At 45.5% G+C, this 27793-nt stretch overlaps 4 protein-coding genes across 7 annotated transcripts in view; 2 read left to right on the forward strand and 2 right to left on the reverse strand.

Annotated features, from left to right (window-relative positions):
* The window catches only part of LOC110375120 (kinesin-like protein Klp68D), a 37534-nt gene extending 27290 nt beyond the window's left edge, over nucleotides 1–10244 (reverse strand). Inside the window, exons 1-3 of one of the 2 annotated variants that reach the window (XM_021333110.3) lie at nucleotides 9711–10244; nucleotides 5273–5359; nucleotides 3954–4079 (exon numbers count right to left, since the gene is read on the reverse strand). In XM_021333110.3, the coding sequence (XP_021188785.3) occupies nucleotides 3954–4079; nucleotides 5273–5359; nucleotides 9711–9815 (318 nt within the window). In that variant the 5' untranslated portion in view covers nucleotides 9816–10244. The remainder of the gene's footprint in view (nucleotides 1–3953; nucleotides 4080–5272; nucleotides 5360–9710) is intronic. The other variant, XM_021333111.3, reaches the window with a different exon arrangement.
* A 293-nt stretch (nucleotides 10245–10537) lies between these two features.
* LOC110375121 (vacuolar protein sorting-associated protein 26C) lies at nucleotides 10538–13238 on the forward strand. Of its 2 annotated transcripts, none has more exons than XM_021333114.3 (7): nucleotides 10538–10791; nucleotides 11188–11331; nucleotides 11407–11655; nucleotides 11729–11881; nucleotides 12333–12429; nucleotides 12654–12779; nucleotides 13081–13238. In XM_021333114.3, the coding sequence occupies exons 1-7, from the start codon at nucleotides 10732–10734 to the stop codon at nucleotides 13164–13166; spliced, it is 915 nt and encodes a 304-aa protein (XP_021188789.2). In that variant the 5' UTR covers nucleotides 10538–10731; the 3' UTR covers nucleotides 13167–13238. The 2 variants fall into 2 exon arrangements, with proteins under 2 accessions (XP_021188789.2, XP_021188788.2); XM_021333113.3 differs by having other exon boundaries at nucleotides 10540–10791; nucleotides 11726–11881.
* Nucleotides 13239–13734: 496 nt separating this feature from the next.
* Nucleotides 13735–19018, reverse strand: LOC110375144 (protein cereblon). 2 transcript variants are annotated; one of them, XR_007511135.2, is made up of 9 exons: nucleotides 18637–19018; nucleotides 16403–16623; nucleotides 15771–15970; nucleotides 15381–15647; nucleotides 15177–15307; nucleotides 14949–15097; nucleotides 14773–14875; nucleotides 14431–14637; nucleotides 13735–14391 (listed from the first exon to the last, which is right to left on the reverse strand). XR_007511135.2 is itself a non-coding variant. In XM_049841603.2 (9 exons), exons 1-9 carry the CDS (start codon nucleotides 18647–18649, stop codon nucleotides 14292–14294), a joined length of 1329 nt encoding a protein of 442 aa, XP_049697560.2. In that variant the 5' UTR covers nucleotides 18650–19007; the 3' UTR covers nucleotides 13735–14291. The 2 variants fall into 2 exon arrangements, 1 of the variants encoding a protein (XP_049697560.2); XM_049841603.2 differs by having other exon boundaries at nucleotides 14493–14637; nucleotides 18637–19007.
* A 280-nt stretch (nucleotides 19019–19298) lies between these two features.
* LOC110375109 (transmembrane protein 131) lies at nucleotides 19299–27114 on the forward strand. The gene is made up of 12 exons (XM_049841602.2): nucleotides 19299–19518; nucleotides 19962–20005; nucleotides 21350–21544; nucleotides 23581–23817; nucleotides 24036–24332; nucleotides 24402–24564; nucleotides 24638–24730; nucleotides 24796–24943; nucleotides 25007–25292; nucleotides 25630–25833; nucleotides 25905–26201; nucleotides 26974–27114. The coding sequence occupies exons 1-11, from the start codon at nucleotides 19425–19427 to the stop codon at nucleotides 26199–26201; spliced, it is 2058 nt and encodes a 685-aa protein (XP_049697559.2). The 5' UTR covers nucleotides 19299–19424; the 3' UTR covers nucleotides 26974–27114.
* Nucleotides 27115–27793: the final 679 nt, after the last annotated feature.

Consider the following 27793-nt stretch of genomic DNA (forward strand, 5'->3'; position numbering starts at 1 on the left):
GTATTCGAATTGTTCTCTATAATTTCGCTGTCGTCCACCTGGTGTTAGTGGCATATTGCCTGTGAAGAAAAGAAAACCTTAATACATAAATATTAAATATTCTAAAACAAACCCCACAGCAATTCTTATACCCGAACTAAAGCCATTCGTAGGTAGGTAACTATCCCAAACTTATCCCATTATAATACATGATGTTACCTGCAAATATCGATTGTAAAAATGTATATCGATAGAAAACATTTTCGAGTTTTATATTTTATTAGTGGATTGATTTTTATTTACTCTGTTCATGTCGACTTTTCGTAAAGATACCTTTATAAAATTATAAAATAAAAAGAAAAGTGGTAGGTTTGATTAAATACGTTTTTATCTCGGTACGTACACAGTGAACAAACCTTAACCGTTCATATCTGTTACGTCACAGAAAAAAGTAATCGATATGATAACCGATATGAATAAATTGCTTGTGTCTAATCTAAAAATCTCTTTTCAATGCTAATTCTTACTTTATACGAAACTTGTATAGTACAGTGATAGTGTCAATATACATTTATTCTAAGCTGAGTTATAAAACAGTAAAAGTACTTACTGATACTTTAAAAGTCTCACAGTAATAAGTAACTTTTAATTGTCGAATAATCACTGCACCACAATATTTCGTGCTTGTTGCGCTTAACAAAATTACCGAACATTTTGATTCGTCGATTCTTTGACAGTTCAGTTGCTAATGTTTTAGGTATAATAATTTTGATAACTACTACAAAAATATTAAAATTACTAATGTAACAGACAGGAATAACAGAAATGAAGTGAAATCAAGACTTGCTTTAATTAATTATTCCTGAATTCTGCGTGTTATATTTCATGATAATTTTAGCAAATTCCTTCAGGTTCCACAATGCTTTGCTAAGAAATCAATTATTTGTCAGTTAAAATACTAATATTGAATAATAAAATGTTTTCTAAATGTCGCGCCAAGAATGTGGACACGCATTGCTTATATGAAAACAAATGTTCTACGTTGTAGTTTTCTTTTAAAATTAATCATTCATTGAGGATTATGGGGCGTTATTTTTGTTTTTCATAATGCTGAAATAAATGTTTATTCTGTTTTAAGAGTAATTAGCTAGTAGCTATTCTTTAAAAAAGAATAACTCTGTTGGACGTTTTAATATACAATTTTTTTGAATATGACCCATAAACTGCAATAAAACTACTCTAAGCTGCCGGTATATGCTAAAATTGCGACGTTTATGCATAAAGAATGAAAAAAATATGAAGTCATATTTGTAAACCGCCTTTAACTATGACAAGGACTAGAAGTTTAGTCTAATGCGGATATCTTCGTAAACACTTGTGTTCATTTTGACGTGACAGCTTATAAAAGCATTGTTTCTTTTTTACAGGCTAACTCACCGCGAGTAGGTACGCGCGGTCTATCTGTTATTTCCTATTATAGTGCTAGTACAATGGATTAGTAATCGCTAACACAAACCAGCCGCCCATACAGCCGCGGCGAGGTTGGTCTCGTACTCGCCGCCTACGCCGACGCTGAATCACAGCATTTTGAAGAAAACATCTACCATTGAAGACCTTCGATCTCGCCAAGGCAAGCCACAGAAAGTGGAAGGGAACGCCCGCGCGCTACCGCCACTGCAAGATGCTACCTTCCGCATGCGAGCGCTCATAGAACCACATCGCACGCTTTAATTGACATTGAGATTGTGTACTCAGTCTACAGCCACATTTGCAGTACCTACCAGTAGTGTAGTAACGAGCTAAGCTTTTATATTGCGTGCCTATTGCAGATTTTATTCAGTTCAGTGCCAACGCAAATTACCCGCTTCAAATTAAACATTTACTAACATTATAAGCTGACCAATAGTAAGCACAGGCGTAATTGCTGATCTACATAGACGTTCAGGTATGTATCGGAGATCGAGAACGTGAACTAGATCGTAAAGTTTCAAAGTCAAGCTCAAGAGCGGCGCGTTGCCAAGCGATCAGCTGGACAACATTAATAGCGCGTCGCCCAGACGCCGCGGAGTCAGCCTTGCGCCCACCCGCCGCCATTACTGTTCAACCAGGGGAATTTATGGAGTACGAGTGCATCCGTATCAACTGGACTCATAAGCTTTTATATGACAGCGTTTCAAGCACCCGTCTTTGACGATCATAAGTTAAAAGAATGAGGCTACCATATAACCAAATAGAAAGCCGTTAAGTATGTAAAGTATGTTTTGTATGCATGGGTTAGAGAAGTTCAGTATATCCTGGTTTGAGGCCTTAATGGCACAGAGGGTCAGCTCCCGGCGCCGGGCGGCGTCGCGTGCCGCCGGTGATACATCGGACTGCTCGATTCGGACTCTCGCCGCACGCCATTATATGATTAGCGTCACCTGACTGCCTCGCGTTACGTACTGTCTACCTGTTTTCCTATTACACCTCATATTTGGCTATTTGTGCATTGCACTTATGTGGTCAACACGGTGAACCCGAAAACTAGGATGAGTATATCTACCTAACTATGTATTTCACTTAGGATTTTTTGGTGCCTCGATTATCCTTGATAGGTAACATGTATCAAGAAATCGATATGATATGATGACAAAATTATTTTCAACGCGAAGGTATCTATCGAGCGTAGAATGCGTAAAACGATGTGTTAAACCCACAAAGCGTGTATCTGATCAATAAATCACGGGAGCAATCAACAATTCCGCGTGTTGGATCACATGTTCACTTGCTATAGCTAATATTAATAATTACCAAACTGTACATTCCCGGGAATGTTCAACACAGTAACAAAATCTATTCTCTAAAATAAAATATCTTGTCACGTCGAATCCAGTGCATGCGGAATAATACATAAATATACATACAGAAGGCTAACATCATTATAGAGGTAAATGAACATCAAAATAATGCTAGGAACGTGAAGTAAGAGCTTAAGAGGACGTGTAATCATAAAGATGCGTGAAGCTTCACGTAATAGATCCCTGTAAGTACATGGGTTTATACTGTATGGTGGTCGTGGACTCGCCTCAGCTCCGGCTGCAGAGCAATATTTTGGCAAGAGCAGCGTGGCGCGGGCGCGCGTGCGTCGCGCGGGGGAATGCGCCGCGCGGACCAACAGATTTCTCCTGATATTCGTACGTTTACGATATATTATACAACGCTCCACTGAAACTGACACACTTCCTGCGCTAACACACTAATACGTATTATGCTCTGATCTAACACGGTTTCATTGTACAACTCCACTACACTTGAGGAATCAAGTTTATTCTCTTTCAATAAGAGTCAAGATAACATTGTTATGGAACGAGCTACAACATCTATTTAAAAATATGAAACTTTATGAAACCTCATAAACATACTGAGACAAAAATAAATGGACTGAATTATTAAGTGGAGATGTTAGTTAGAGGCACACTCTATTATCGATGAACTATTTTTATCTAAATTCATACAAAACGTTTCAGAATGAACTCTCATTCTGCTGACGTTACATTTCAATGCAGATCCCATTCAAAGGTTAGTGGTTACCTATGGTAATACTCGTGAGTCTTGCTATGTTTGATTGATGGAACAGAGCATGACCACTTCTTAAGACATGAGAGTGAACTGCGGGGCACGTGCACCAAAGCGAACTATTTAAAACTGCATTTACTCTAGTCCCGCGACTATTACCAATCCATACATAGGTTTATTACCGTGATCTGTAATTTATAAATCGATAAGGGCCAGCTCACAGTTGTTCGAGTTATTATGTAGAATTGTAGATGAATGAGCCACATAGAACTTCTACTGGAAGAAACATCCACTATTCAGATGCCTTATATCCATTGGGCATTTTGGGCATTATAGGCATGTAACGAGAAGCCACTATTGGTAGGGCCTCCTAGTAATTGAGTACTAAGCTACAGTAAATGTAAGAGTGTGCAACTCACCATCTCGTCGTACATGGTCTGCGTGTCGGCGCTGGCGTCGTAGGCGGCGTCGTACGTGAACATCTTGTCCTGCCCCTTGGGGTTGTACACCTGCACCGCGCCGCGCTCCGGCCACACCTTCACCACCTGTCGCACACATCGCGTTACACAACAAAGTACTCAGACAACGAACTGCTCATAACCAGATACACTAGGTTACCAGCCATTCGTTTGCTTCATACTGTGTGTCATTATTATCAAAGCAGCGCCTTCTCCAAAGCCCGGGTAAATAACCTTTAACTACAGGATAGTTTGGCCTCTAGCTGTTAGAAAAAAGCTCACTTAAATTACATGAACGGTTTCTTCCGCATTTGTCGCTCGTTTTTGTGGACAAACAAGAAAACGTCAGAAATATTTTCGATTCCGAGATCTAATACAAAGGATTTGAAGTTCAATAAAAAGTAAAGATTTGCCTGACCCAGTCGCATGTTGTCGACCTAAGGATGTCGTGGAATACTTCAACAGAGCGATTCACTTTATTATGATGAAGTTATTAAAGTAAATGATGCGAGTCTAGACGTCAGGCGGTTTATCGACTCTGAGTTTCTCAAACACGCCCACTTCTATAATTCATGTTTTATTCATCTACGCTTTATACTATGGTACCAGTGGCATATTTTGCCTTGTTTCAATAAGTTAATTTCTATGAAACAATTATGTGTCCTCTTGTAGAACCAGCATGGTCTGGAAACTCTTTAGGACCCTTTACGGCATAGCAAAAGAAGGCTAGCCATTAAATATTATTCCTTTTGGTAGTTTCTTAGTTTAAGGCTGGTCTTTGATGACAATTTACCATCAGATTGCTTTAGTGAGATTTTCCCAAAACCTGTCCTGACCCCGCCAGTTAGTGAGCCATTAGAAATTCCCTATCGCGTGTTATGTGTAAGGACGAAAGGTACGCCAATCAGGCATCGCCCAGTCCTTCGAATCAATAAGCATCGATGTCAACTAAACCACCACCTCTTGTTAACCACGTGTGATACTAATGCGCTGTTTATCATTATTTCTCTTAACTGCACGTGCTATATCATCTTTTACTTGCAAGGATATCTTATGACTTGAATTTTGTAACAACGATAAATGAATTATTAAAAAGGAGTCAACTGCAACTGTTTGACACCAGCAATGACAACTGAATATTCCTACACAATCACCAACTGGTCTATTATAAAAACTGCTGCAGGTAACGGTGATGGAGGCTACATGGTATGGGGGAGGCGACCAGTCCGAGTTAGTGCGTGCTCCCGGGTGTTAGTGCTCGCCACCGGCTCGTGTCGCACCTGTAAACGCCCATCAAACTTTTTACTGTCCGCCGGCGTCTTCGTGGACAACCGCTCGTACCAGGTCTGCTCGCGCGCTTTCTTCACCTGGACAGTTTGAAACGCATGCTAGAGAATATCTTCAATGTACTACTGAGCATAAAGATTAGTCTATCATCAGCACAATCAGATACAGCAGAATTGAAATGTGTTGCACCGATTACATATGTACGTCCTCGAGGACTTGGCGAGACTTCAATGTAATCAAAGTGCTGGATTTGAAGGTTTGCTGAAAATCTTATATTTCTTTAATAACCTTGCCGAATTGCCTAGTTGCTGAAAGCCTAGTTATAGAAACAAACTGCACGAGATAAAATGAACTTTGACATCACGGTCTAGGTAAACGTATCAGACAATCACGAATGAAACTACAAGTACTCAAGGTTGTTAGAGAAGTTACTCAGACCCTGAAATGCTTGAAGGTTAGCGTTCTCCTGCTCAAGAACAAATCGAACAAAGTCAGTGGCTATTGTAACGAACCATGTCAATGTTGCCTGAAGTGTTCTCTTCCGGCTCTTAATGTAGCTAAACTGTTTAGCGATCAGAGCTGCAATGTTAAATGCTATAATTGACTGTTACCTAAAAATAAACTTCGCACCTTATATCCTAAAAAATCGCCAAGTTATTTCAGTGAGGGGCTGGTTCTAAATTCATATAGAAACTAAGTGGTGTACATGTCAGTTCGCAGGTGCAACAGCAAATAACGTAGTGTGGCAGTTTTCACGGGCAGGTGCGCGTGCGTCGCCGTGTCACGGGCGACGGCCGCTTTCAGCCCGCTGAAAATGTATCTGCGATTTCATAACTTAGCGGCAATACATCAGTGCCTACAGCGGCGTGTTCACGTATAGGGGTCATTTACGTGTATTCACCTATGGCAAAATATTTTTATCTATGCATTTATACAGTTGTAGATAAAGTAAAAGTACCTCTGAATGTTAACATCCCATAGTTACTTGCTGAATGTTATGAAGTTTATATAACGACTTGAATACAATAGGCACGGTGAATGAAGTACCTAATTAGTCCGTTTTTTAGAAAACAAAAAAACACTACTTTTTACCGCTGTCATCACGCCTTTTACAAACTATATATTGAATTTGTCTAATTGACCCAAAATTACGAAATGAAATGTGTCTAGGGCAGCTGCACACAACTAGGGCTGCCATCTCGAATTTTGCCAAACCCGGACAAACATTACAAAAACCCGGACATTTGGCGTAAAACGCATTTTTCCCCCGAACGAGTACGATTTTGTTTAAACAAAATAATACCTATTTTGTAATCCATTTACTATTAACATATACTTAAATTAACTGAGGTACTTTCTTACATGAAAAGTGTCCGGGTTTTCCCCGGACGCTTCTAGAAAATCCGCCCGGACGTCCCCCGGACGGGGTCAAAACGAGGACAAATCCGGGGAAACCCGGACGGATGGCAGCCCTACACACAACAAAGCGCACTCGTACGGCACGCGCCGGCTACTCTTGCAAATTACATTTTCGCAACATAATGCACCTAATTGTGCAGGCAATTATTGCGCAAGAACCAGCAAATTGATCATTAATCTCGTATCCCTCAAGGTCGATTTCAAAGCTGTTAAGTTTCCGAATAGCCAGTAAAATGTTTTGTGAGTGCAGCAATACAGAAACCGCTAGCCGCCTGGTTCGGTTTCACCGCAGCAAAAACTAGCGTCGCCATCTCGCCGTCTGATACACAATGCTGAAAGAGGATCGACTCAAAAAATATATTACCTACCAAACTTCAATCTTGAGCTGGTAGTACGTGAGACATGACTTTTTGTCTCGTTTATATTCCGCTAGTTCATTTCCCGCGAAATCGTTTGACAATTTGTCAGTGCTATCAATACAATTTATAGAAAAAAATATACCTACAACCGGCAGATTTAATTCTGGCGACTGAACGTGTTGAACGTGGGTTGTTTTATGTTTGTTGAGACTTCGACACGTCAAGTGCAAATAAACCTTAATACCTAGGTAATTTTTTACTGAAACATAATAGTCTATTTGCGGCCAGCAAATTACATCACACGATCGACGCTGAACCCCCAAAAAATGGATCGGTAGTTCAGTAAAACATTGAAAGCAACCCAACAATTGCAAGCTGGAGTGAGAAATAAGTACAATGCTTGATAAGCGAGTGTCCGCGGCCTTCTGTGCAGCGCGCCAGCTGACGAGCTCCCAATATGGCGCGGCTGCGTATGGACATTACCGCTCATGTAGGTACATGCGCGCAGGACAACTCGTCTCGGTATGCCTGCTTTTACGTGCTTTTCAACAATGTCTATCAACTTATATCAACTACAAAACCTGCTAATTGCTAATGAAAGGGATTAACAAGCAATATGTAAAGAACCACAACTTCGGGATCGTCGATCATCTGCTCAGCCTTTTCCCAACCATGTTGGGGTCGGCTTCCAGTCTAACCGTATGCAGCTGAGTACTAGGTGCCACACGGTACGACTGCCTATCTGACTTCCACAGCTAGTTAATCAACCAGGGCAACATGATACCCCTTGGTAAAACTGGTTGTCAAACTTTCTGGCTCCTGACTACCCGTAACGACTGCTAAAGATGTTCAACTGACAGTCGGCATTTCCGTTTCATTAGCATTTCTGTTGATTCTCCTCGTAATTATCATGCTGCATATGTATGTATAAGGCGCCAGAGAGCGCTTGGTCATTACCATGGAGTGCATAGAAAATCACACGCATGTTAATTACTACTAAGTAAGGCAAGTAAACAACCTGAGGTCGGAAGTATTCTCAAAGATTTATGCAGTTAATTATAGTCGCAAATCTCTTGCATGAGGACGATCAGTGCGATAATTGCTGTCTCATACAATGATGGCGCGTGCAGTTAGCGGGACGAGCGCTTTGTTCGCGACACCGCGACCACGACTACGTAATTAAACCTACTTAGTGAACCTGTCTGCGCCGGCGCAGCATAACCACTACGCTAATGTGCTCACTCATCTCTGCAGCTGTGGGAAGCTGCTTTGCCCGCCTTCCTTTATCTTTTTGTAAACAGGAATCTTGAGTACCAATAGTAATTAATTAGATGGCTAAAAATATAAGTATAATATATGACACAGCATATATTATATGCTGTGGTTTTGGCACAGATTCTTGAAACTTTTCATGTTTTATATTATACCAAGAATTTTGTAGCATGCATGTTTCCTTCAATAAGGAATCAATCACATTAGTCAATTTAATTCCCAGTATTTCCTCATAATGTCTTAGTATTTTGTTAAATACATATAGGGAATTTTATTTTAGCTGCAAAATAAAATCTATTTGTTAGTAACTCGCTCCTATAAACAGCTGACTCAAACGGCATTACAGATAAGCGCTGTCTTCCTATTTAGTTCATTGTTTACAATCAACATTGATTATCTAGCACGCATGATTCACACTGCATCGTGTACTGTGAATCAGAGCTGAGCTTATCCAACACTTCAAGTGAAAGAAGTGCTTCTATGTTGATGCAGAGTCATTTTGTTCGATGAAGTGTCGGCCAAACACTTGTAAGTATTATTGTAGGTGACACCACAAATGTTGATGTCCAGTACTGCCTCGTCACAGTCACTTTATCTATTTATTTCATTTAGCCTATATTGTCCCACTCACTGCTGGGACAGGTCTTCTTCATAGCCTTCCATCTACATGAATGTTCTATTTGATAGATAGGTATCTCTACTTTAAGAATAATGTTTAAAAAATATTATTGAATCTTATATTTTTGATAACTATAAATTAAATAAACAGCATGACAAACAAACTTGCACTAACAACAATACAGTGCTTACAATGCAGTAAATAATTGTTTGTAGGCCACATAATAGGTGTCTGCTTATAAAACAATCTTTTAAGAAAATATCTGTTATCAGCTGTCAGTCACATTTACATATTTTATTTATTTGTCTGTGAAGGTAGAAGGCAATAAGGAGTGAGTCAAGACAAGCAATAACTGAGTATCCACTGCAATCATCTGATGTTTGAAGTAGGTGCTACTTCATTTATTATTGAGCTCCATTGTATAACGAATTTTAGCTGTCGTATTTAGTACAATGTCTATGTTTGCATAGGCGTACATTTTGCAAGGAATGCGGGCCCACGCACCTGATTCACGCCTGTCCCCTTTCTTCAATTACAAGCAATACAAGTTGATACGTGAACCTAAACCACTATTGGTAAACAGACGTCGATGTTGAGGAACCCAGCTCGCGCCTATTGTTATTAAAAACAGCATCGCGTGCCTGCATTATTTGAGACATTACAGTCAATGAGAACACAGTGGGGCGGTAGAGCCGCCGAGAGCATACGACGCACCTATCCCGCGCAGCCTGGCGACATAAACAATATCAAGTGCTGCCTCACCTCCTCGAAGCCCTCGTTCTTCTCTCTCTCCGAGAGCGGGCGACATCGCACCACCACCTTCACGCACTCGTTGAGAGCCGTCCGTGGCCGAGCCGACTTCTCCATCTTGGAACAACCCCTTTCTTGGCGTAATTTTTCGTCCAAGCTCGCAGTCACCGATATCGATCCATTCGGGGAACCCTTATCGGCATCACCTGTTCCAGTAGATTTCGTAAAAAACAATAACTGTACAGCCGATAAACCAACACACAATATTATTAAAAACTGAACAACACGATTAAATATTTAGAAACGTAACAATATAAATAAAAATCGTAAATTAGTTAAAACAGACGTCTCGCAGCCGACCGCCACTAGCGGACATACTTTTCAACTGATTCCATTTGATTTGACTTTATTTTCCCGCTGCGCATGTCAGTGAAACGAAAACAAGTTTCTGCGGTGTACACATCTGCACTGAAGTTTGAAATTATGGAACGATAGGTCTATAAGTATTTTATACTTTAATTCATTGCGATAGATCACTAAATCGAATACAATCTTAAAGACCTAAAACATAAATGACGTTTACTGTACTACACAACTTCGCTCAGCAGGAAAACACGCACTTTGACAGTCAATGTGATTATTGCAAACGTAAAAAATACATAGGGACAGAAACTCGACAATAATAACAAAATTTTATTTTTTTGCTTTTTATCTTTCTGCAATCCCAACCTTTCCTCTTTTCTTCTAATATTTCAAGAAGATCCTTGTACAAGGAAATGTTCAGCGGGCAGCTAACAAGATGTTCTGACACTTCACTTAAGTGTCAGGAGTGTCACTGTTACTACCATCTGTTCCTTAAAAAAAATAATGAATGTTTGTCAGTTTGTGTACTTGTGTTGTGTACAATACATTATCGGAATTCTATACTTTTATAAACTGATGTTTATTTATAGTCCGTCTCTTATCTTGAGACCACTTGAGACACTTAAGTATAACAAAATAAACTCTGTATTAAATTTAGGAGAAAATTGCAATGTCTGCCATTTCAACCGCAATTGTGCTTAAAAGAGCCAGCAAAGTGTATCATGAGGGCGTAAGTTAGAAATTTTGTTAAATTAAATGCTCATCTTACTTACGAATTGTATCGTATATCTGTCTGATATGTAAATAGATCCTTTAATGGCCACCTGAGGAGCGGTTACTGCTTCTGTTCGTGCTAGGTATAACTGAACTTGTGCAGTGAAAAGTATCAGGCAGCATTAAGTCATGCTCTAAGATTTAGCATCAGTACATTGACTACTCACTACTACAAGCTTTGAGCTCTTGAGAGTATTACTTCATTCAACTGGATATAAAAATAAAAGTAAAATAAATCAATTGCAAATTCATCAGTGTTACAATAAATAACATAAAAAGAAAACATAAAGCATGTATATTGATAGTAGCACAGCATGCATGTGATGCAATAGAATAAGTTATACCATTCCAGGAAATAATTGCGGGAGTAGTGGTGGTGGAGAGCAACTCTGATGTCAGACACGAAGGACTCTCCCTCACCATGGAGGGCTCCGTCAACCTGCAGCTCAGTACTAAGAATGTTGGCATCTTCGAGGCATTCTCAAACAGTATCAAGGTTGGTGAATCTTGAAAATTACAAGTATAAGTAATGTACTATAAATGAATAAATAAAAGAATTTACATTTTACAGCCAATAAACTTAATAAACACATGCATTGAACTGGCTCCCCCGGGCAAGATCCCTGTGGGTATCACCGAGATACCCTTTGAGATGCCCCTCCGAGCCCGGCAGGCAGTCTCCCCGGGATACCCTGGCCTATTGGAAACCTATCATGGAGTGTTTGTTAATATCATGTACACTCTCAAGTGTAGCATGAAGAGATCATTCCTCAATAAGCCTGTCAATACCAGTTGTCAGTTCTTTGTACAGTACAGACAGGTAAGAGTTGCATCATTTGTTGTTGGGTGGTTGTGATGAAGTCGTATGTACGTGCAACGCGTGTGCGCAGCAGGAGGCGGGCCCGGTGAAGCCGGTGCGCTGCGAGATCACGCCCGCCAGCATCCGCGCGGCCGGCGCCGGCAGCCGCGCCGCCATGCCGCACTTCCAGATATACGCCGAGATCGACTCCACCGTCTGCGCGCTCGACAAGCCGCTCACTGGGAAGGTATTGCGAAGCACTCAAACATACACTATCTTGTTTCGTGATAGGGCTGATTTTCCTCATGAGACTAAAACAAGTATTAATAATTTAATGAGTGATCGTAAATGACTGCGGCGGATTTACCGTACTTGACATGTCCACAACGCCACAACTCATTGTATTTGTTAAATACATCACACTTCTTTTTATGTAGTTACTCCCAATCCTTTCATCCTGCCTTATATGTGTACTATCCACAGTACTACCTCTATCTACTTTACTCTCTCTTACATAATCTGATGAACTTCTTAAATATTATATGTACCTCCTTATTTAAGTACCTGAATTTACACGTGTGAATTTTCATCACCTTTGTTAATGCCTAGATCCTCTGATAACTAATGGTTGACATAATTGATTAGTATGTAATGTCAAAACATAATGAATATTATAGAAGAGTTGTGTGTTACGACAGATCCGCGTGGACGAGTGCTCGGTGCCCATCCGCTCCATCGAGCTGCAGCTGGTGCGCGTGGAGACCTGCGGCTGTACGGAGGGGTACTCCAAGGACGGTCAGTGCATAAGCTCGTCACATTACATTCATTTAACTATAAGTATTGCAACATTGTTTATATGTACCAAATGCGGACTTGTAATTCTAGCTTTCAAGATCATTTACTTTAAATTGATAAGTGCTTGCCGTAGTTTGTCAGGCTGTACGGCACTCGTATATTGTCCATGCAGTATACAGATGTAGTAGGTAGAGGAAAGTGACGGGAGTGTGTTGTGTACTCAGCGACGGAGATCCAGAACATCCAGGTGGGCGAGGGCGACGTGTGCCGCGCGCGCGACGTGCCGCTGCACATGGTGCTGCCGCGGCTCTTCACCTGCCCCACCACCACCACCGTCAACTTCAAGATAGGTATGCTGCGCGATACATCACACATCTAAATGACAACATGCATACAACCATGCACCAAAAACGTGTCAAATATGCACTCCTCTAGCGATTTCACCCGCGGCCCTTCGGAACTCCTCCGCTCACCCGGCTAAACCTACAGAGGGCCTTCTATCAAACTCAGCAAGATTTTTCAAATCGGTCCAGTAGGTCTGGAGTGCATTTGTAAATCAAATGCACATAATCGGGTATCAATGATAGTGTTATTTTTTGTGTACGTAGTTACTAGCAGATGATGAAAACGTTTTCTTATGTTTTATTTCAGAGTTCGAACTCAACATCGCGGTTATATTCGATGACGATTATTTAGTTACTGAAAATTTTCCAATACTGCTCCTGAGGAGTAGATAGTTCTGTAGATTTAAGATAAATATTATTATTCAATCTATTCTATTTATATTACAAATAAAGATATACGTATTATTTATTGTTTTTATCCATTTTCAGTTTCATATCGTAGCACCCTGATGGAACATGAGATTATGCGATCCGAGCGAATTACTACGAGTTTCAAGTTTCATTTTCAGTATCTACAAAAACTTTAATACATATTTATTTGTAGACTTCAGTTGTGTAGGCCTACTACTTCGAGTCCCACCGTCTTAAAGACCTTGATAAACGCTTGGCCCGTAAAATTAGTGCTAAACAAACTGTCGTATAATTAAACTTTAATGCAAACGGAGAGCTCTACTGTGCTTCATGTGACCGAGTTTTTAAAGACAAATTCGGCTTCGCAAGTCACCGCCGGGCCCATGAGCGAAGACAGAATGCCGGGAGTTGACAGGGGGTCGCCGTCGACGGACACGTCTGGGAGGACATCAGGTAGGTGTCAGTTGTGCACTGATCCGTCAGAAGTCGGCCCAACAGGCAGACAGCTAAGCGCTCGGTGAAGGTAGGTCGATACAGACAAAGACAACAATGCACTGCATAAAATACTTTATTTACTTACTATTAAGAAGGTAACGAAAGTTTATCTAGAAATATGACTTTTATTTACATAACTTATGATGATTTATTCCCAATCATCATTTCATATTTAGATCTTATTTGACAGTCAATATAAAAAATGATTAAGGTACTAATTATAGGTACAGATTTCATGAAGACTTTACAATGATTAGCATGACAGTTTGAAATTAAACTGCTAATATAAATCCTAGTGTGTACTAGGTACACTGTTACATGTATGACGTAGGAGGAACAAGCAAGGGTGGCGGGGACAGTCCGACAGCGGCCCACCACTACCCTCACTGTAGCACAAGGCCGGTCATCAACTGGCCGAATTACGTCATCGTTAATATAAAGAAATTGTACTCTGAAGACACAAAGAACAAGTGACTTTGTAGACTCCAGCACGAATATGCAGAATGCTAATTGCATAATTTCAGATGTGGAGGGTAAAGGTGATGACATCAGTCGGCAGCTCCTTCCGATGGTAAACTCGTTTGTTTTGACCTCTGCTGAACACGATGTGGTTCACAGATGTTGCGCGCTGTCGTCTGTGTGCGGCGTGACGTAGTTGCGGCAGATGCCGTAGAAGGTGAGCGGCCGCAGGCGTCCCTTGGTCGCGTCGAACCTGCCACACACACACACGTCACTACGCGCGTGTACTCACCGCCAGCCGACGTGCGCGGCGCAGAGGCGGCAGTGCGCGACTGTAGCGCCGCGTGTACTCACCGCCAGCCGACGTGCGCGGCGCAGAGGCGGCAGTGCGCGACTGTCCAGGAGTAGCCCGGGAACCACGAGTACTCCTCGCTGCTGGGGCCGGCTGCTCGCACGTTGCTCACCTCGCGGACTGTCAGCAGGTCGTGCATGTAGCCGCCTGCCGAACATGATTAATATACATATATACTGTCATGCCTAATATTAAAACAAGAACGTTTAAAAACTTTAGAACTCCAGAATTCCCGTGTCTCTAAGAGGTAAAAAAATGCCTAGTCAGGATACTTTTGCTCACCTAGATTAGTATAATTGGAGTGCACTCCCTCGCTGGACATGGCAAATAAATGTTCTCTGCGCGCGATCTGCGTCATGCACGACGAGCAGCACAACACGCTTTTCTGAAATCCAAAGAGCCAACATGAAGAACATGTCACAAACCCAATTCATAGAACATGTTCCACGGTCGCGTACATTGACCCGGCTGATGAAGTGGCACTCCATGTGCAGGCGCAGCAGCGCGTTGTCGACGGCGAACAGCGCCAGCCGGTCCGCCAGCGACAGCGGCAGGTTGCTCGCCACCCAGAACGACAGCGACACCGGCTCCTCCGGCAGCCGGTCCCCTGCGCACCACACTCGCTTACATATCATCGTCACAACTGACACCAAGGCTCGGCTAATGTACGAGCTGGTTGCACTCACCCAACGACATGGTGTCGAAGTAGTCGCAGATGAAGCGACGCATGCGCTCGAAGTCCAGGATGTCGTGCACGAAGAGCGGCCACGGCGTGGCGGCGGCGTCCAGCGCGCGCAGGCGGCGCTGCCCCGGCGCGCTGCAACACGCACAGTGAGGCGGGGGCAGGCGGGGCCGGCGGGCAGCGGCCCGGGTACCGCACGGCGACCTACAGGGGCAGCGGCGAGCGCAGCGCGTCCAGCGACGCCAGCCGCGCCGCGCGCAGCCCGTCCCGCGCCGCCAGCTCGGGCAGCACGCGCAGCTCGGCCGCGCGCATGCGGCGGTACGCCAGCGCCGCCCGCGGCCCGCGCTCCAGCACGAAGCGGTGGATGGCGCGCGCCTTGAACGTCACCGACGTGGGCTGCGCCAGCATGTGCTCGATGCCGAACATCATCACCTCGCACAGCACGCCGTAGCCCGACAGCTTGTCGCCGGTCTCACTGCACGCGATAAGCGGTCATTAGCCACGCCTCTCTCCCCGAACGGAATTAGATAGGCAATATTTGAACAGTAAAATATAGTTAGGGCAGCGTGACGTGCGTGGTGCTCGTGATGCTCGTGACCTGGGACAGAGCAGGCCGAACAGCTTGTGCGTGTTGATGGCGTCCACGATGAGCGCGGCGTCGGCGGCGTGCGGCAGCAGCATGGGCACCACCTCGCCCGGGAACACCACGCCGTGGTGCGCCGCCACGGGCACGCGGCCGCGCCAGCCCGCCTCCAGCACGCGCCGCCCGCGCGCCTGCTCCAGCCCCGCGCCCAGGTACTGCGCAACGTAACACATGCTACTTCACAACAATACTATTCAAACACAAAAAATGGTATATATTAGGTGAAGTAATACTCACGGGAGTACTTGAGAAAGTCTATAAGGAATTATATAAAGACTAGCTTCGCCCCTGCTTTGCCCACGTAGTGTGTTGATAAAAAGAATCCTATGTTCGTTCTAGTAACACCAAGAATATGTGTACAAAGTTTCATAATGATTATATAGTTAAGTAGTTTTTTTTTGAAAGCGTAGCAAATAAACGGACTTTCGCATTTATAATATTAGTAGTAAGTATGTAAGGCAGTATGTTAGATATTATCTATATATATATGGATAGTCTGGGTAGTACCTACACGAGGCAGAATATATATGGAGTACATAAAAAGATGAGATAAGTGTGACATCACAGTAATAGTGGTGACTACTGACCGAGTGTGAAGCGGCTATAGATATATCGTAGGGCTCCTCTACTTCAATGGCCTCTACATCAACGGACTCTGCTTCACTGTCGTAGTAGACTTGTCGGAGCGTCGCCTGCATGTGCACCGGCGAAGCCTCGCTGCCGTCCTCGTCAGGATCGTCCGCTTCGCCGTGATCGTCACGGTTTTGAGTTGGTAGCTCCTCAGACCCACTATCACTGCCATCGCTTTCTGCACCAACAAAAAATAGCTATAGCTAGATAGTGCTAGCATTGGCTACATATAACAATATTGCAATAAGACTACATAAGTTATTTACAATCCATTACATCATCATTACGTAAAATACTGTTGTTTTGGCTCAAAATTTATATACATCCTCTCCTTTATGGAAGCAGCCACATCTTTATGGATTTAGACAGAATTGACCAAATTCTGTCTAAATCCGTATTACTCTTTCTTGCACCTCTTTTAATTTGGCTTTGGACGACCGAGCGTGGCTTTAACCCTTCCGATCAGATTCAGTGGCCTCGGCGTCCGCAAAATTTCCAGTCTACCGGCATTCCTATCCTATTCACTGGTCGATTCTGAGGAGCCGTATCTGACTGATGGTATGAACGCCCGGAAAATGGCTTGCCCAAATACAGTATTCCCTGACAACCCGGCTTCCCTGAGACCGTGGGACGGGCTGCTCTATAGATTGACGAGAAATAAACGAAGTGAAACATCTGTCAATACTGCTGAGCGCCTGCTGGCTGTGGGAGAGTGGGAGTCAGGTCTATGGCTTCACGCACTGCCTTCACCCAGCGTTGGAATTATGCTGGGTGACACAACGTTCCGGCTCGCTATGTGCCTACGCCTTGGCACTCCCACTGAGGCTCCGCATCGCAGCCAGCGCGGCGAATCTGTGGACTGCCTTGGGCACCATGGTCTTTCCTGCAGCCTGCAGCAAAAGGGCTGGTCGCATGGCACGTCACTCCAGCATAAATGACATTATCCGTCGTGCTTTTGTCACCGCTGGAGTACCAGCCGTTTTAGAACCCAAAAGCTTAGCACGCGACGATAGCAAGAGACCAGGCGGGATGTCTATAATGCCTTGGAAGATAGGAAGGTCATTGGTGTGGGACACAACCTGCGTCAACACCCTTGCACCTTACCACGGTGCAGCTGCTGCAGCCGCGGAAAATCTCAAACGGCGCAAATATGTAAATCCCACTGGCAATTACATGTTTTAGCCATTTGGGGTTGAAACCTTGGGACCATGGGGCCCGAGTGCCCACAGACTTTATCGCGAAATATCCAAGCAATTAGTGGAGACCACTCATGACCAAAAGGCTGGCCTATGCTTCGGCCAAAGGATATGCTATGCATTGCCATCCAGCGTGGCAATGCAGCCAGCCTTTTGGGCACGATCCCCGCTGACAGCGGTGCAGATGAATATTTTGATACTTAGTTTTAATTTTTCCCCCTTTTTTATTTTTGTAAATATAATTGTAAAATACTAGTTCTGTAAATATACATGAAATGAAATGAAATCGTTGGACATTAAATCACTTTTACACATCATTTTAAGAACGCTGAGGTCGGCATTTCCTAACTGACTGATCCCTGAGAAGAAACACCGAAACAAACTCAAGGGTCATACTCTCTTTTAAAGTCCAAACATGTTATAAATCAAATAATATTATGTGTGAGTGTCACCATGTACGCGGTCTGGAATGGTCTTTTGAGGAGAGAGCCAAATCAGGCTGGAGCTGACCAGTCCCAACAGACGGCACGCATGCATCAGTCGTCATGTAAGTATGTCTTAGGGAGCTCAACGACATGTCACACGACAATACCAGATCTGCAGAACATTTGCGTAGGCCATTCAAAAATACTCAAACCCGACAGACAGTATTTATGTTATAAGAATATATAATTTGCTCGCATACACAATACAACATGCAATAAACAATCCTTTAGTATATTATTTAGCTCTCTGTCGACTATGTCTCCTTTCATTGTTTAGTTTTTGTTTAGCTGTAAGTTCTCCATAGTGTACTAAATAAATAAATAAAATAAATTTATTAGTAAAAATGCTGCAGTCTTTGGACCCAATATTTAAGAACGGCGACCAGTGCAAGCGGTGGAAGGATGCGGGCTCCCAAAGACCGGTAAGGTGCGCTCATTGAGGATTAACGGAAGACTACAATAAGCAGTTTCAATAGGCCGACAATGTGATCAAGATATTGTTAGATTTACCATTGCCATCCATCAGGCTCAAAAGTAATTCTTGTAAAGACGAGATCTTGACGGCGGACGATCTCACACAGGAGATAAACTTGAAGTAACACTGATCGTTATTTAAAGAAAATATGCTGTTTATTTTTGGTTTTCCTATGTCGTACAGTCGCACGCAGTCGTATCAGCAGGTGTATTGGTAAACGAACCAGTCGACGTGACATTCACTGACCTGACGCTGACAGTGATAGAACTGACAGACACTAACCGACTCTCTACATGCTCTCTACCTCTCTACGCAAACGCAACCAAAAGTATCTTCCAAACAACTCGCAACTTCGCAAGCTCTCGGTGAGATTGCGAAGCGAAGTTGCGAGCCTACAACGATGAAGGAATATTGTGAGGCGAAGTAAGCTAGAGTCCTCGTATCCGCTTAACCTCGGCCAACTTCATCCGTCAGATGTTATGTCTATGTGGATGTTATTATGTTATCTAACACCTCACAGTCACGTTTGGGACTTTTTACACTGGTCTTGCCCATTTTGAAATGAGTATTAAATGTAACAGGACATTTCACGTCTATTCTCCATTACATAAAATAATTATTAATTTATAAGAGAGATTTCTTATCAATTATCTGTGTTACATTTTCTTTATATTCTGTGGTAGGTAGTAATGGCTTCTACGATTTCTATTTTATCTGTTGTCATTCACGATTTCGCGAACGCACGTCTCGTGAGTTGACTGATGTGATAAAAATATCGAATTGTGTTTGAGAAATGTGAATAAACAGTGCAAGTTGCACTAAAATGTATCGTAAAATAGTGTGGTGTTATGTGTTTGTATTGACGTTATTGGATATTACACTGAATACTAAGCTGTCAGCTCAGGGAAAGAGCCATGGTAAAATCGATTTTAATTTTAATACAATACTAAATATAACTATGTAGTTATTTTCCTTCAAATTCGTCCTAATTCGCTTGTGGTATGGTCGAAGGGAACTTAAATAAATGTGTGAAGGAATAGCAACAATAAATTGGCAGGTTCGTCGTGAGGCGGTAGTGTGCAGTGCGATGTTATTTTAGATCGGGGACGAGGTGTGCTTGCATGTTTGTCGTTTTTCTTTAACTTTGTGTATGGTATTTTAATAAGTTGAGAGATGTGGGAGCCGGCAAGAGCGCGGGGTGCACGTGTGAGGCACGCGGCGTGATGTCATTGTGCACCCCAAAACTACCCCCACTTAAGAACTCAAGTAGAGTACCTATTTAATCAGATGCGACCTGGTATTGGTGGAATGTTACAAATTCAGTACATCTACTTTATTTAATGTACATTTATCTTTTCAGGTGTCACAGTACATGATTCCCTCATAGAGGGAATTACATTTCAGGTAAGCTACGCTGTTCATTACACTTTAGACTCTGAAGCACCTATGTACTTTGGTTATTAGACAGAATCCGACACAAGTATTGCATATGGTCAATGTAGCAGGCACCTCACATGGGTCTGAAGCTGGACTTTGGTTGTGACAACAGTACTAGTGATATACATTACAGGATCACAACTTACCTTCTGTGCTCTGTGACTGGACCACTAGCTGCTTTGAAATTCTATCTCCTGTTCAATTCAATCTGTTCAAATCAGTCTCCAATTCAATTTCCTGTTTAGCATGCCTAAAAGTTTACACATTTACCAAAAACATTTTGTTTATGTATTGTAGTACACACACAAAGACAAACACACTTTATTTTGAAAGAATCACAACATCTCATGTTGTTTTCCTACACAAGCTTGTTAATGTCTAAAACATGCATAGTATTTCACCATTTGCGTTCATTATAACAAATGAAAGTCCTTAACATTAGCAAGATATTATCAGTTGTTTGTGGTAAGTATTGTTTGTGTACCACTTCCTCTGTGTGACTGGGTTGTTTGTGAGGCACCACCTGTGGGTGCTACACACCAATTAGCTGTCATACATTTTTTTTACTATTAATGTAACCACCATACAGTAGAAAGTGATTTCCAATATATGAGTAGCGTCCTGGGACATGCCGTTTTGTTGCAGGCTAAAATAACTTTAAGTAGTCTTATTAATGTCTCCTGAATCAGCAGTAGATAGCTCAGTTGATAATGTATGACATTATTTTACATATAAATGTTGTGGATGACATGAAACTATTTGTTTTCCTCCCACTATCAACAACAGGACAATGGGTACATGACACAACACATGTTTACTGAATTCCTGGCCGAGGAAAATGATCATTATTGTGTTCCATTTGAATATTATGTTGGAATACCAAAACCTTTCACTGTCAGCTTAGTTCCAAAAATCCTCAGCTTAAAACAAAAGTGAAGATACTTTGCTGTGCAAAAGTATCTAAATATTCAGAAGATTTTACTTGAGAGTTTCCCAAATAGGTCTGGGATTAGTGCAGATGATAATGATGATGTTTAAATCAAACAAACTAGTACCTACTACCTATTCATCACCACCCTATGGAATTATTTCAATCAATTAAACAGTATTGGAATCTGTTGTTTTCTCTCTGTAGTTTATAGGATATTGCAAGAGAGGTCAGTTGCTAGATGTAAAGCAGAACACGCGTATAGTTCTGTATAATGTTTTTACTTGTGCTGTACGGAATGACTGACAATTAAATACGTAGTTCATAAACAATTGTCTGGAATAGAGTTTCGTTTAGATGATAAGAGTGGTTGTTGCGCGCAGGAATGGGGCGGGCCGGGCGCGGTGGCGGCGGGCGCGCTGCAGCTGTCGCCGCCCGCGCTGCACTTCGGGCGCGCGGCGCTGGCGGCCGCGCACGCGCTCACCGTCACGCTCACCAACACCGCCAACACCACCATGCACCTCGCCTCCGTCGCCGGCACCACGCCGGACTTCCACGCCTCCTTCTTCGACTCTAAGGTACAACACCTCCTATTTCATCACATCCCGAGTCGCAAACTTGTAAGTACTGTAGCGGAGTTGTCGCCAATCCTCTAGTCTAGTATAAGGAGGCACTCGCGACGTAGTAGTATGTGGGATACATACTGAACGACACTGGACATGTAAGCTGTACAATATATATGTCGGAGAAAACTGAAATTACCCGAACAGAACAGTCATCATCACCTGCTACGGCTTTATTCGACATTGGAGTATGATGTACGACCGTGAGGCATGGACACGACTGTATCCTAGATCCAATATCCACCGATCAGTCAGGCCCTTCTTTTTCTTTGCTTTTGTCATATGCATGAGCCCATTTTTTCTCAGGCCCACAAAAGGGTAAAACCTAGCAACTAGATGAATTCAATATGTATGTGCAAATTTATACATACAAACGTCCCGTTTTCCGGACTTTCTGTGTGAACGCACATTTAATTGAGACAAAGTCAAAGTCATTGAAATAAAAGAAATAAGTAGGTAAGTTAAGTAATTGTGACACTGTTACTTATATAAATAGTATGGAAGCATCGCATAATGAAATAGAACGCCGACATTGTGGTTTGTTATCTGACATACATCACGTAGGACGCGAAGCTCCGAGCGCCGCCGGGCTTAAGGTCACCGGGTTACACACCGCTGAATGCCTCTGTACTGCTAGGTACTGAGCAGGCTCAGTCAGTGCAGGCGCTCGATAATTGTGTAGGCAAAACCCTCAACAGTGAGTCGGTCGAGAGAAGCCAGCTCCAAAGTTTACGTTGCAGTAGAACCAGTGGAACCACAGATGTGAACGCTTCCATTTTGTTTATAGTTCTGAAACCAAGCAATGGTAGAAACCGTTTATTGGCAGTGAGTCACACTACCTCTATAAGTAAAATGAAGCAAACATTCGAGCGGCATTTGTTTACTTCACCCGCGCCGAGAACATTTTACGTATCCATGTTAAGTGCTACTTTATTTACACACTGTAATACATGGACGGACATTGTCGTCATACGTTTCGTAGTTATTGTTGAAAAACACTCATTTTTTTTCCATAAATCTGAAAGGAGTCGGAACTTTGGAAAGTTTCGAGCACACTGAGTATGCTTCACATTTGAAGCAGCTGCACATCTCACGTCTCCTATCTGATAAAGTCACCAGTGTTCCTGCGACTATTGGCAACGTGAAATACCTCCCAAAATCATTTTATATTGGTTTTATTTTTAATCTATTTCCCGAAAAGTAAGGCATCTCAATTCTTAGCAGTATCCTCTAGACACCGATTTCTAAAGCGACGTAGAAGTATATTATTTAAACAAAAAAATATTTTTCCATGATGATAGTTTGTTTGATAACCGAAAAACGATTAAAGAAGTTGTGTGTGGTGGTCCAGAGTGTGAGTGCGCTCGACGCTCAGGCGGATGTCAAGATAATCAATGTTACACATTTTACATAAGATGTTATCATTATCAGCGAGTAGCGAGTACGTTACGAGGCGCGTTGTTTACAGTGTGACGCGACGCGCGTATCTCCCGCTGGCGCGCGCTTTCTCCGACGCAAACAGATGCATGCCATGCTTGTTTATATTTAGCCTCGTCGCCGACTACAACACTATCGGCACCGGCTACGTTATCTTGCCTATGTGGCTATATTATGTTATCTTATGCCTAGGAGGACCATGTGCAAGCTTCCATTGCCATTGAAAATGATACCTTGATGAGACTGCATTTGTTTTCAATGTAGGTTTAATCCAAACTAATATTATAAATGCGAAAGTAACTCTGTCTGTTTGTCTTTTCTTCACGCCTAAACTACTGAACCGATTTGTGTGAAATTTGATACAGACATATTTTGGAACTTGAGAAAGGACATAGGATAGTTTTTATTAAAGAAAACAAAAAAAAAACCGGACATACAGCGCCATCTATTGGTCAAAACAAAAATCTGCCGTAAGTCACTATGCCACGCGAACGAAGTCGCGGGCAAAAGCTAGTACTGTTATAAAATAGTGAGGTGAGTTATTGTGCGTGCAGACGCTGCCGCCGCAAGCCAACACGTCGTTCACGGTGGTGTACCTGGGGCGGCGCGAGGGCCCGGTGTCGGCGCACATCTACATCCACACGTCGCTGGGCGTGCACAAGTACCCGGTGTCGGCGGAGGGCGTGGCCAGCCAGTGGGGCGTGTGGCCGCTGCTGGGCGTGCGCGTGCCGCTCAACGCCAGCGTCGAGCCGCTGCTCACGCTGCACAACCCCACCGACCACACCATACAAGTGAGAGCGAGCCTCTGTTTCCGTATTCATTATACCTATGGTGCCTCATTTGTACCGGATAATTCTTCCACCTGGTACCGCCGTCTATGACTCACATCGAAGAACAGTTAGGCAAGAACATTACATTGTATAGAATTGATGTTTTATCCATATAATATGAGGCGGCGCTCTTTTCGTGTGATGTTGGTGCGGCGTGGTGATGAGGTGTGAGTGTGCAGGTGAGCGAGGTGTACTCGTCGGGCGCGTGGCTGGGGCTGGAGCTGCCGGGCGGCGGCGCGCGGGCCCCGCGCGAGCTGTGGGCCGTGCCGGCGCGCAGCTCGCGGCCGCTCGTGCGCCTGCGCCTGGCGCCCGGCGCCGCCGCCGCGCCGCTCACGGCCTACGTGCGCATCAAGGGCAACATGACGGGCGGCGGCCTGCTGGTGTGCGTCACGGCGCGCTCCGTGCCGCCCGGCGAGCACCTCAGCCCGCTGCAGCTGCGTCTGCGCACGCGCGGCTCGCTCGACCCGCCCGACGTGGTACGTACCGCCGCCGCCGCGCCCGCTGCCGGCCGCGCGGCCGCTGCCTGACACCCGTGCGTGTTGCAGTTCGACATCGAGGCCGGCAACAGTGCGGGCACGCCGGCGCCGCTGGCGGGCGGCGTGTGGGCGCCGCGCTGCGGGCCCGCGCCGCCCGCGCCGCCGCCGCCGCCCGCCGACCGCGCGCCCACGCACAACGGACAGAGCGACAAGGGGATGGCTAACGGAAACGGTGACTCTCGTTCCTCACTGCCTCGTGTGCGTACACCGGTGTGTGTGCGCTCGCTGACGTGTGCGCGTTGCAGGCGCGGCGGCCGACGGCGTGCGCGTGACGCTGCTGCGCGCCTCGCTGGAGCCGCACCAGGCGCTGGCCCGCGCCGCGCACCTCACCTTCGACTGTGAGTGTCGCCGCCGAGTGTGCGCGCTGGCGCCCGGCCCGCTCTAACGCTCTCCCGCTGTGCAGACGCGGCGCTGTGGGGCGCGGCGGCGGCGGGCGGCGCGGGCGCGGCGGGCGCGTGGTGCGCGGGCTGGCTGCGCCTGGGCCGCGCCGCGCTGCCCTACAGCGTGCGCCTGCTGCCCGGCACGCTGCGCCTGGACCCGCCCGCGCTGCAGTGAGTACCGCGCCTGGTCGCCGGCGCCGCCCGCGGCTGCTCCTCACGCGCCTGTGTCCGCAGCTTCGTGACGGCGGCGCGCGCGGAGACGCTGGAGCTGCGCGTGCACAACGACTTCCCGGCGCCGGTGCTGGTGACGGGCGCGGCGCTCAGCGAGGGCGCCGAGCTGGTGGAGCTGACGTCGCTGACGCCGCTGGCGCTGGCGCCGGGCGCGGGCGGCGTGGTGGCGCGGGTGCGGCTGCGCGGGGGCCTGGCGCCCGCGGCGCAGCTCAGCGCGCACGTGTCGCTGCGCTCTAACGTCACTGACTACGAGGTGCCGCTGTACGTCTACTCTGGACAACTGCAAATTGTGAGTCTCACATCCCACACTGCTGACCAAAGATAGTTTCCCATGGGAATATTTGTCATCGGCTATAATAATAAAATAAAGAGGAATGCTTATTATTATTAATTACTAGCTTCCGCCAGCGGCTTCGCCCGCGTGGTGTGTTGATAAGAAGTAGCCTATATGTTGATCCAGAGTATTACTTATCTACATACCAAATTTCAATCAAATCGGTCCAGCCATTTTTGCGTGATTGAATAAGAAACATACATCCATACATTCTTACAAACTTTCACATTTATAATATAAGTAGGATAGGAAGTAGGATTTATTGATAAATAACGAGAATGTTTCGCTTCAGGAATGGGATTGGCCGAACTCAGAGGACGGCGAGCTGCGGCTGGGGCTGGTGGGCACGTCGTCCACCCGGCGCGTGGCGGCCACCGTGCGCAACCCCGCGCCCGCGCCGCTCTGCATCACCGACGTGGCGCTCGACCTGCCCGGCGCCTCGCTGGCGCTGGCGCCGTGCGGGCCCCTGCGCGCGCCGCCGCCCGGACACGCCTGCGTGAGTAGCGAGCGTGCGGGGTGTGTGTGGCGCGGAGTGGTCGCGCGGAGTGTGACGCTCGTGTGTTGCAGCGCTGCGTGGCGGCGCGCGGGGCGCTGGGCGCGCTGCTGACGGTGGTGGCGCCGGCGCGGGCGGGCGCGCTGCGCGGGGCGCTGGCGCTGCGCGCGGAGGGCGCGGGCGGCGCGGTCTCGCGCGGCGCTGGCGCTGGAGGCGGCGCCGGGCCGCGTGGCCGCGCTGCCGCTGGCGCTGCCGCGCGTGGCGCCCTACGTGTGGGCGCGGGCGCCGCTCGTGCTGGACTGCAGCATGGCGCAGCGCATGCGCGTCACCGGCGTGGCGCTGCCGCCCACCGACCCTGCGCTCTCTTATGAGTAAGTTTACACATTTCTCAGTTTTGGTTTTATTTAGGTTCTCTTTGTTTCGTGAACATGTTGTCCTTGAAATTGTACATTTTATCGCCATGCGCCCTTGGATATTGTCGTTAGGGAATTTTTTAACTTTTAAATTACTGAAAAAAAAAGTAGTGGTGGCCTAGTGAGTAAAGAACCGACCTCTCAAGTATGAGGGCGCGGGTTCGATCCCAGGTCAGGCAAGTACCAATGCAACTTTTCTAAGTTTGTATGTACTTTCTAAGTATATCTTAGACACTATTGGCTGTGTTTCGGATGGCACGTTAAACTGTAAGTCCTGACTGTCATTGAACATCCTTGACAGTCGTTACGGATAGTCAGAAGTTAGTAAGTCTGACACCAGTCTAACCAAAGGGTTTCGGGTTTCCCGGGTAACTGGGTTGAGGAGGTCAGATAGGCAGTCGCTTCTTGTAAAGCACTGGTACTCAGCTGAATCCGGTTAGACTGGAAGCCGACCCCAACATAGTTGGGAAAAGGCTCGGAGGATGATGATGTGTACATTACAAGGAAAAATACGCAGGTAGAAAATAAAGTAAAAATCTTGAATAAAAACAAACTTACTGTATTTTTTATTGTTTTGGAATCATCAGTCATGGAATGTCATTAGCATAACACGACAAAGAAATGTTGTTATTACATATTTATAGTACCTACTCCTCATCATCAGACGATGTCGACGATGTCAGTCCAAGTCATAGGAGTGGTAGTAATGTATGCGTGGTGTGGGTGTCAGGGCGGGCGCGGAGGCGGAGGTGTGGGCGGGGCGGCACGCGGTGGGCACGGTGCTGTACGCGGCGGAGCGGCTGTGCGCGCCGCACTGCTACACGGGGCTGGACGTGGCGCGCGGCGACGGCGCCGCCTGGCTGCGCCGCGCCGCGCTCGCGCGCCCCGCGCTCAAGCCCGACGCCGCGCTGCTGGCGGCGCGCCGCGCGCTGTACGCGGCCGCGGCGCCGCGCAACGTGTCGCTGCTGGTGCACACGTCGCGCGCGGTGGGCGTGGCGGCGCGGCGTGGCGGCGCCGCACTGGCGCGCCTGGCGGCGGCGCGCGCGGACGCGGGGCTGGCGGCGGTGGGCGGCGCGGCACCGCTGCTCGTGCGCGCGCGCAACCCCTCCGCCGACCACGCGCTGCTGCTGCAGCCCGTGCTGGCGCTGCCGCTCGACGCCGAGTGAGTCACACCCTTACACACTAGTTTTAATTCCACATCACACTATATAGACCAGGGCCGAAGCCTTCAAAAATAGTGAAAAATGGTTTAACAGTAAAAAAATGATAAGTTAAATAGCAAAATTGTACTTGATAAAAACATCTACAACTTTTGTATTTACAATTTTGTCACGTAAAGTAACAAAAAAAATATTTTTGACGTCGTTAAAAAAAGGTAACAAAAAAAGGGTGCTAAATAAAAAGGCTTCTTTTTAATATCATTATTCGCCCCCAAAAATGCATGTTGCCTTCTAAATTACTAAGTCAGCCACAATTAATAAAGCGTCGAGCATCTTAACAATACTATCTTAGCCACGAGTTATCTTCCACTCTAAATACAACTCAGCATG

This window comes from Helicoverpa armigera, chromosome 19, assembly GCF_030705265.1.
Source record: "Helicoverpa armigera isolate CAAS_96S chromosome 19, ASM3070526v1, whole genome shotgun sequence".
In the NCBI taxonomy this organism is placed as follows: Eukaryota; Metazoa; Arthropoda; class Insecta; order Lepidoptera; family Noctuidae; genus Helicoverpa; species Helicoverpa armigera.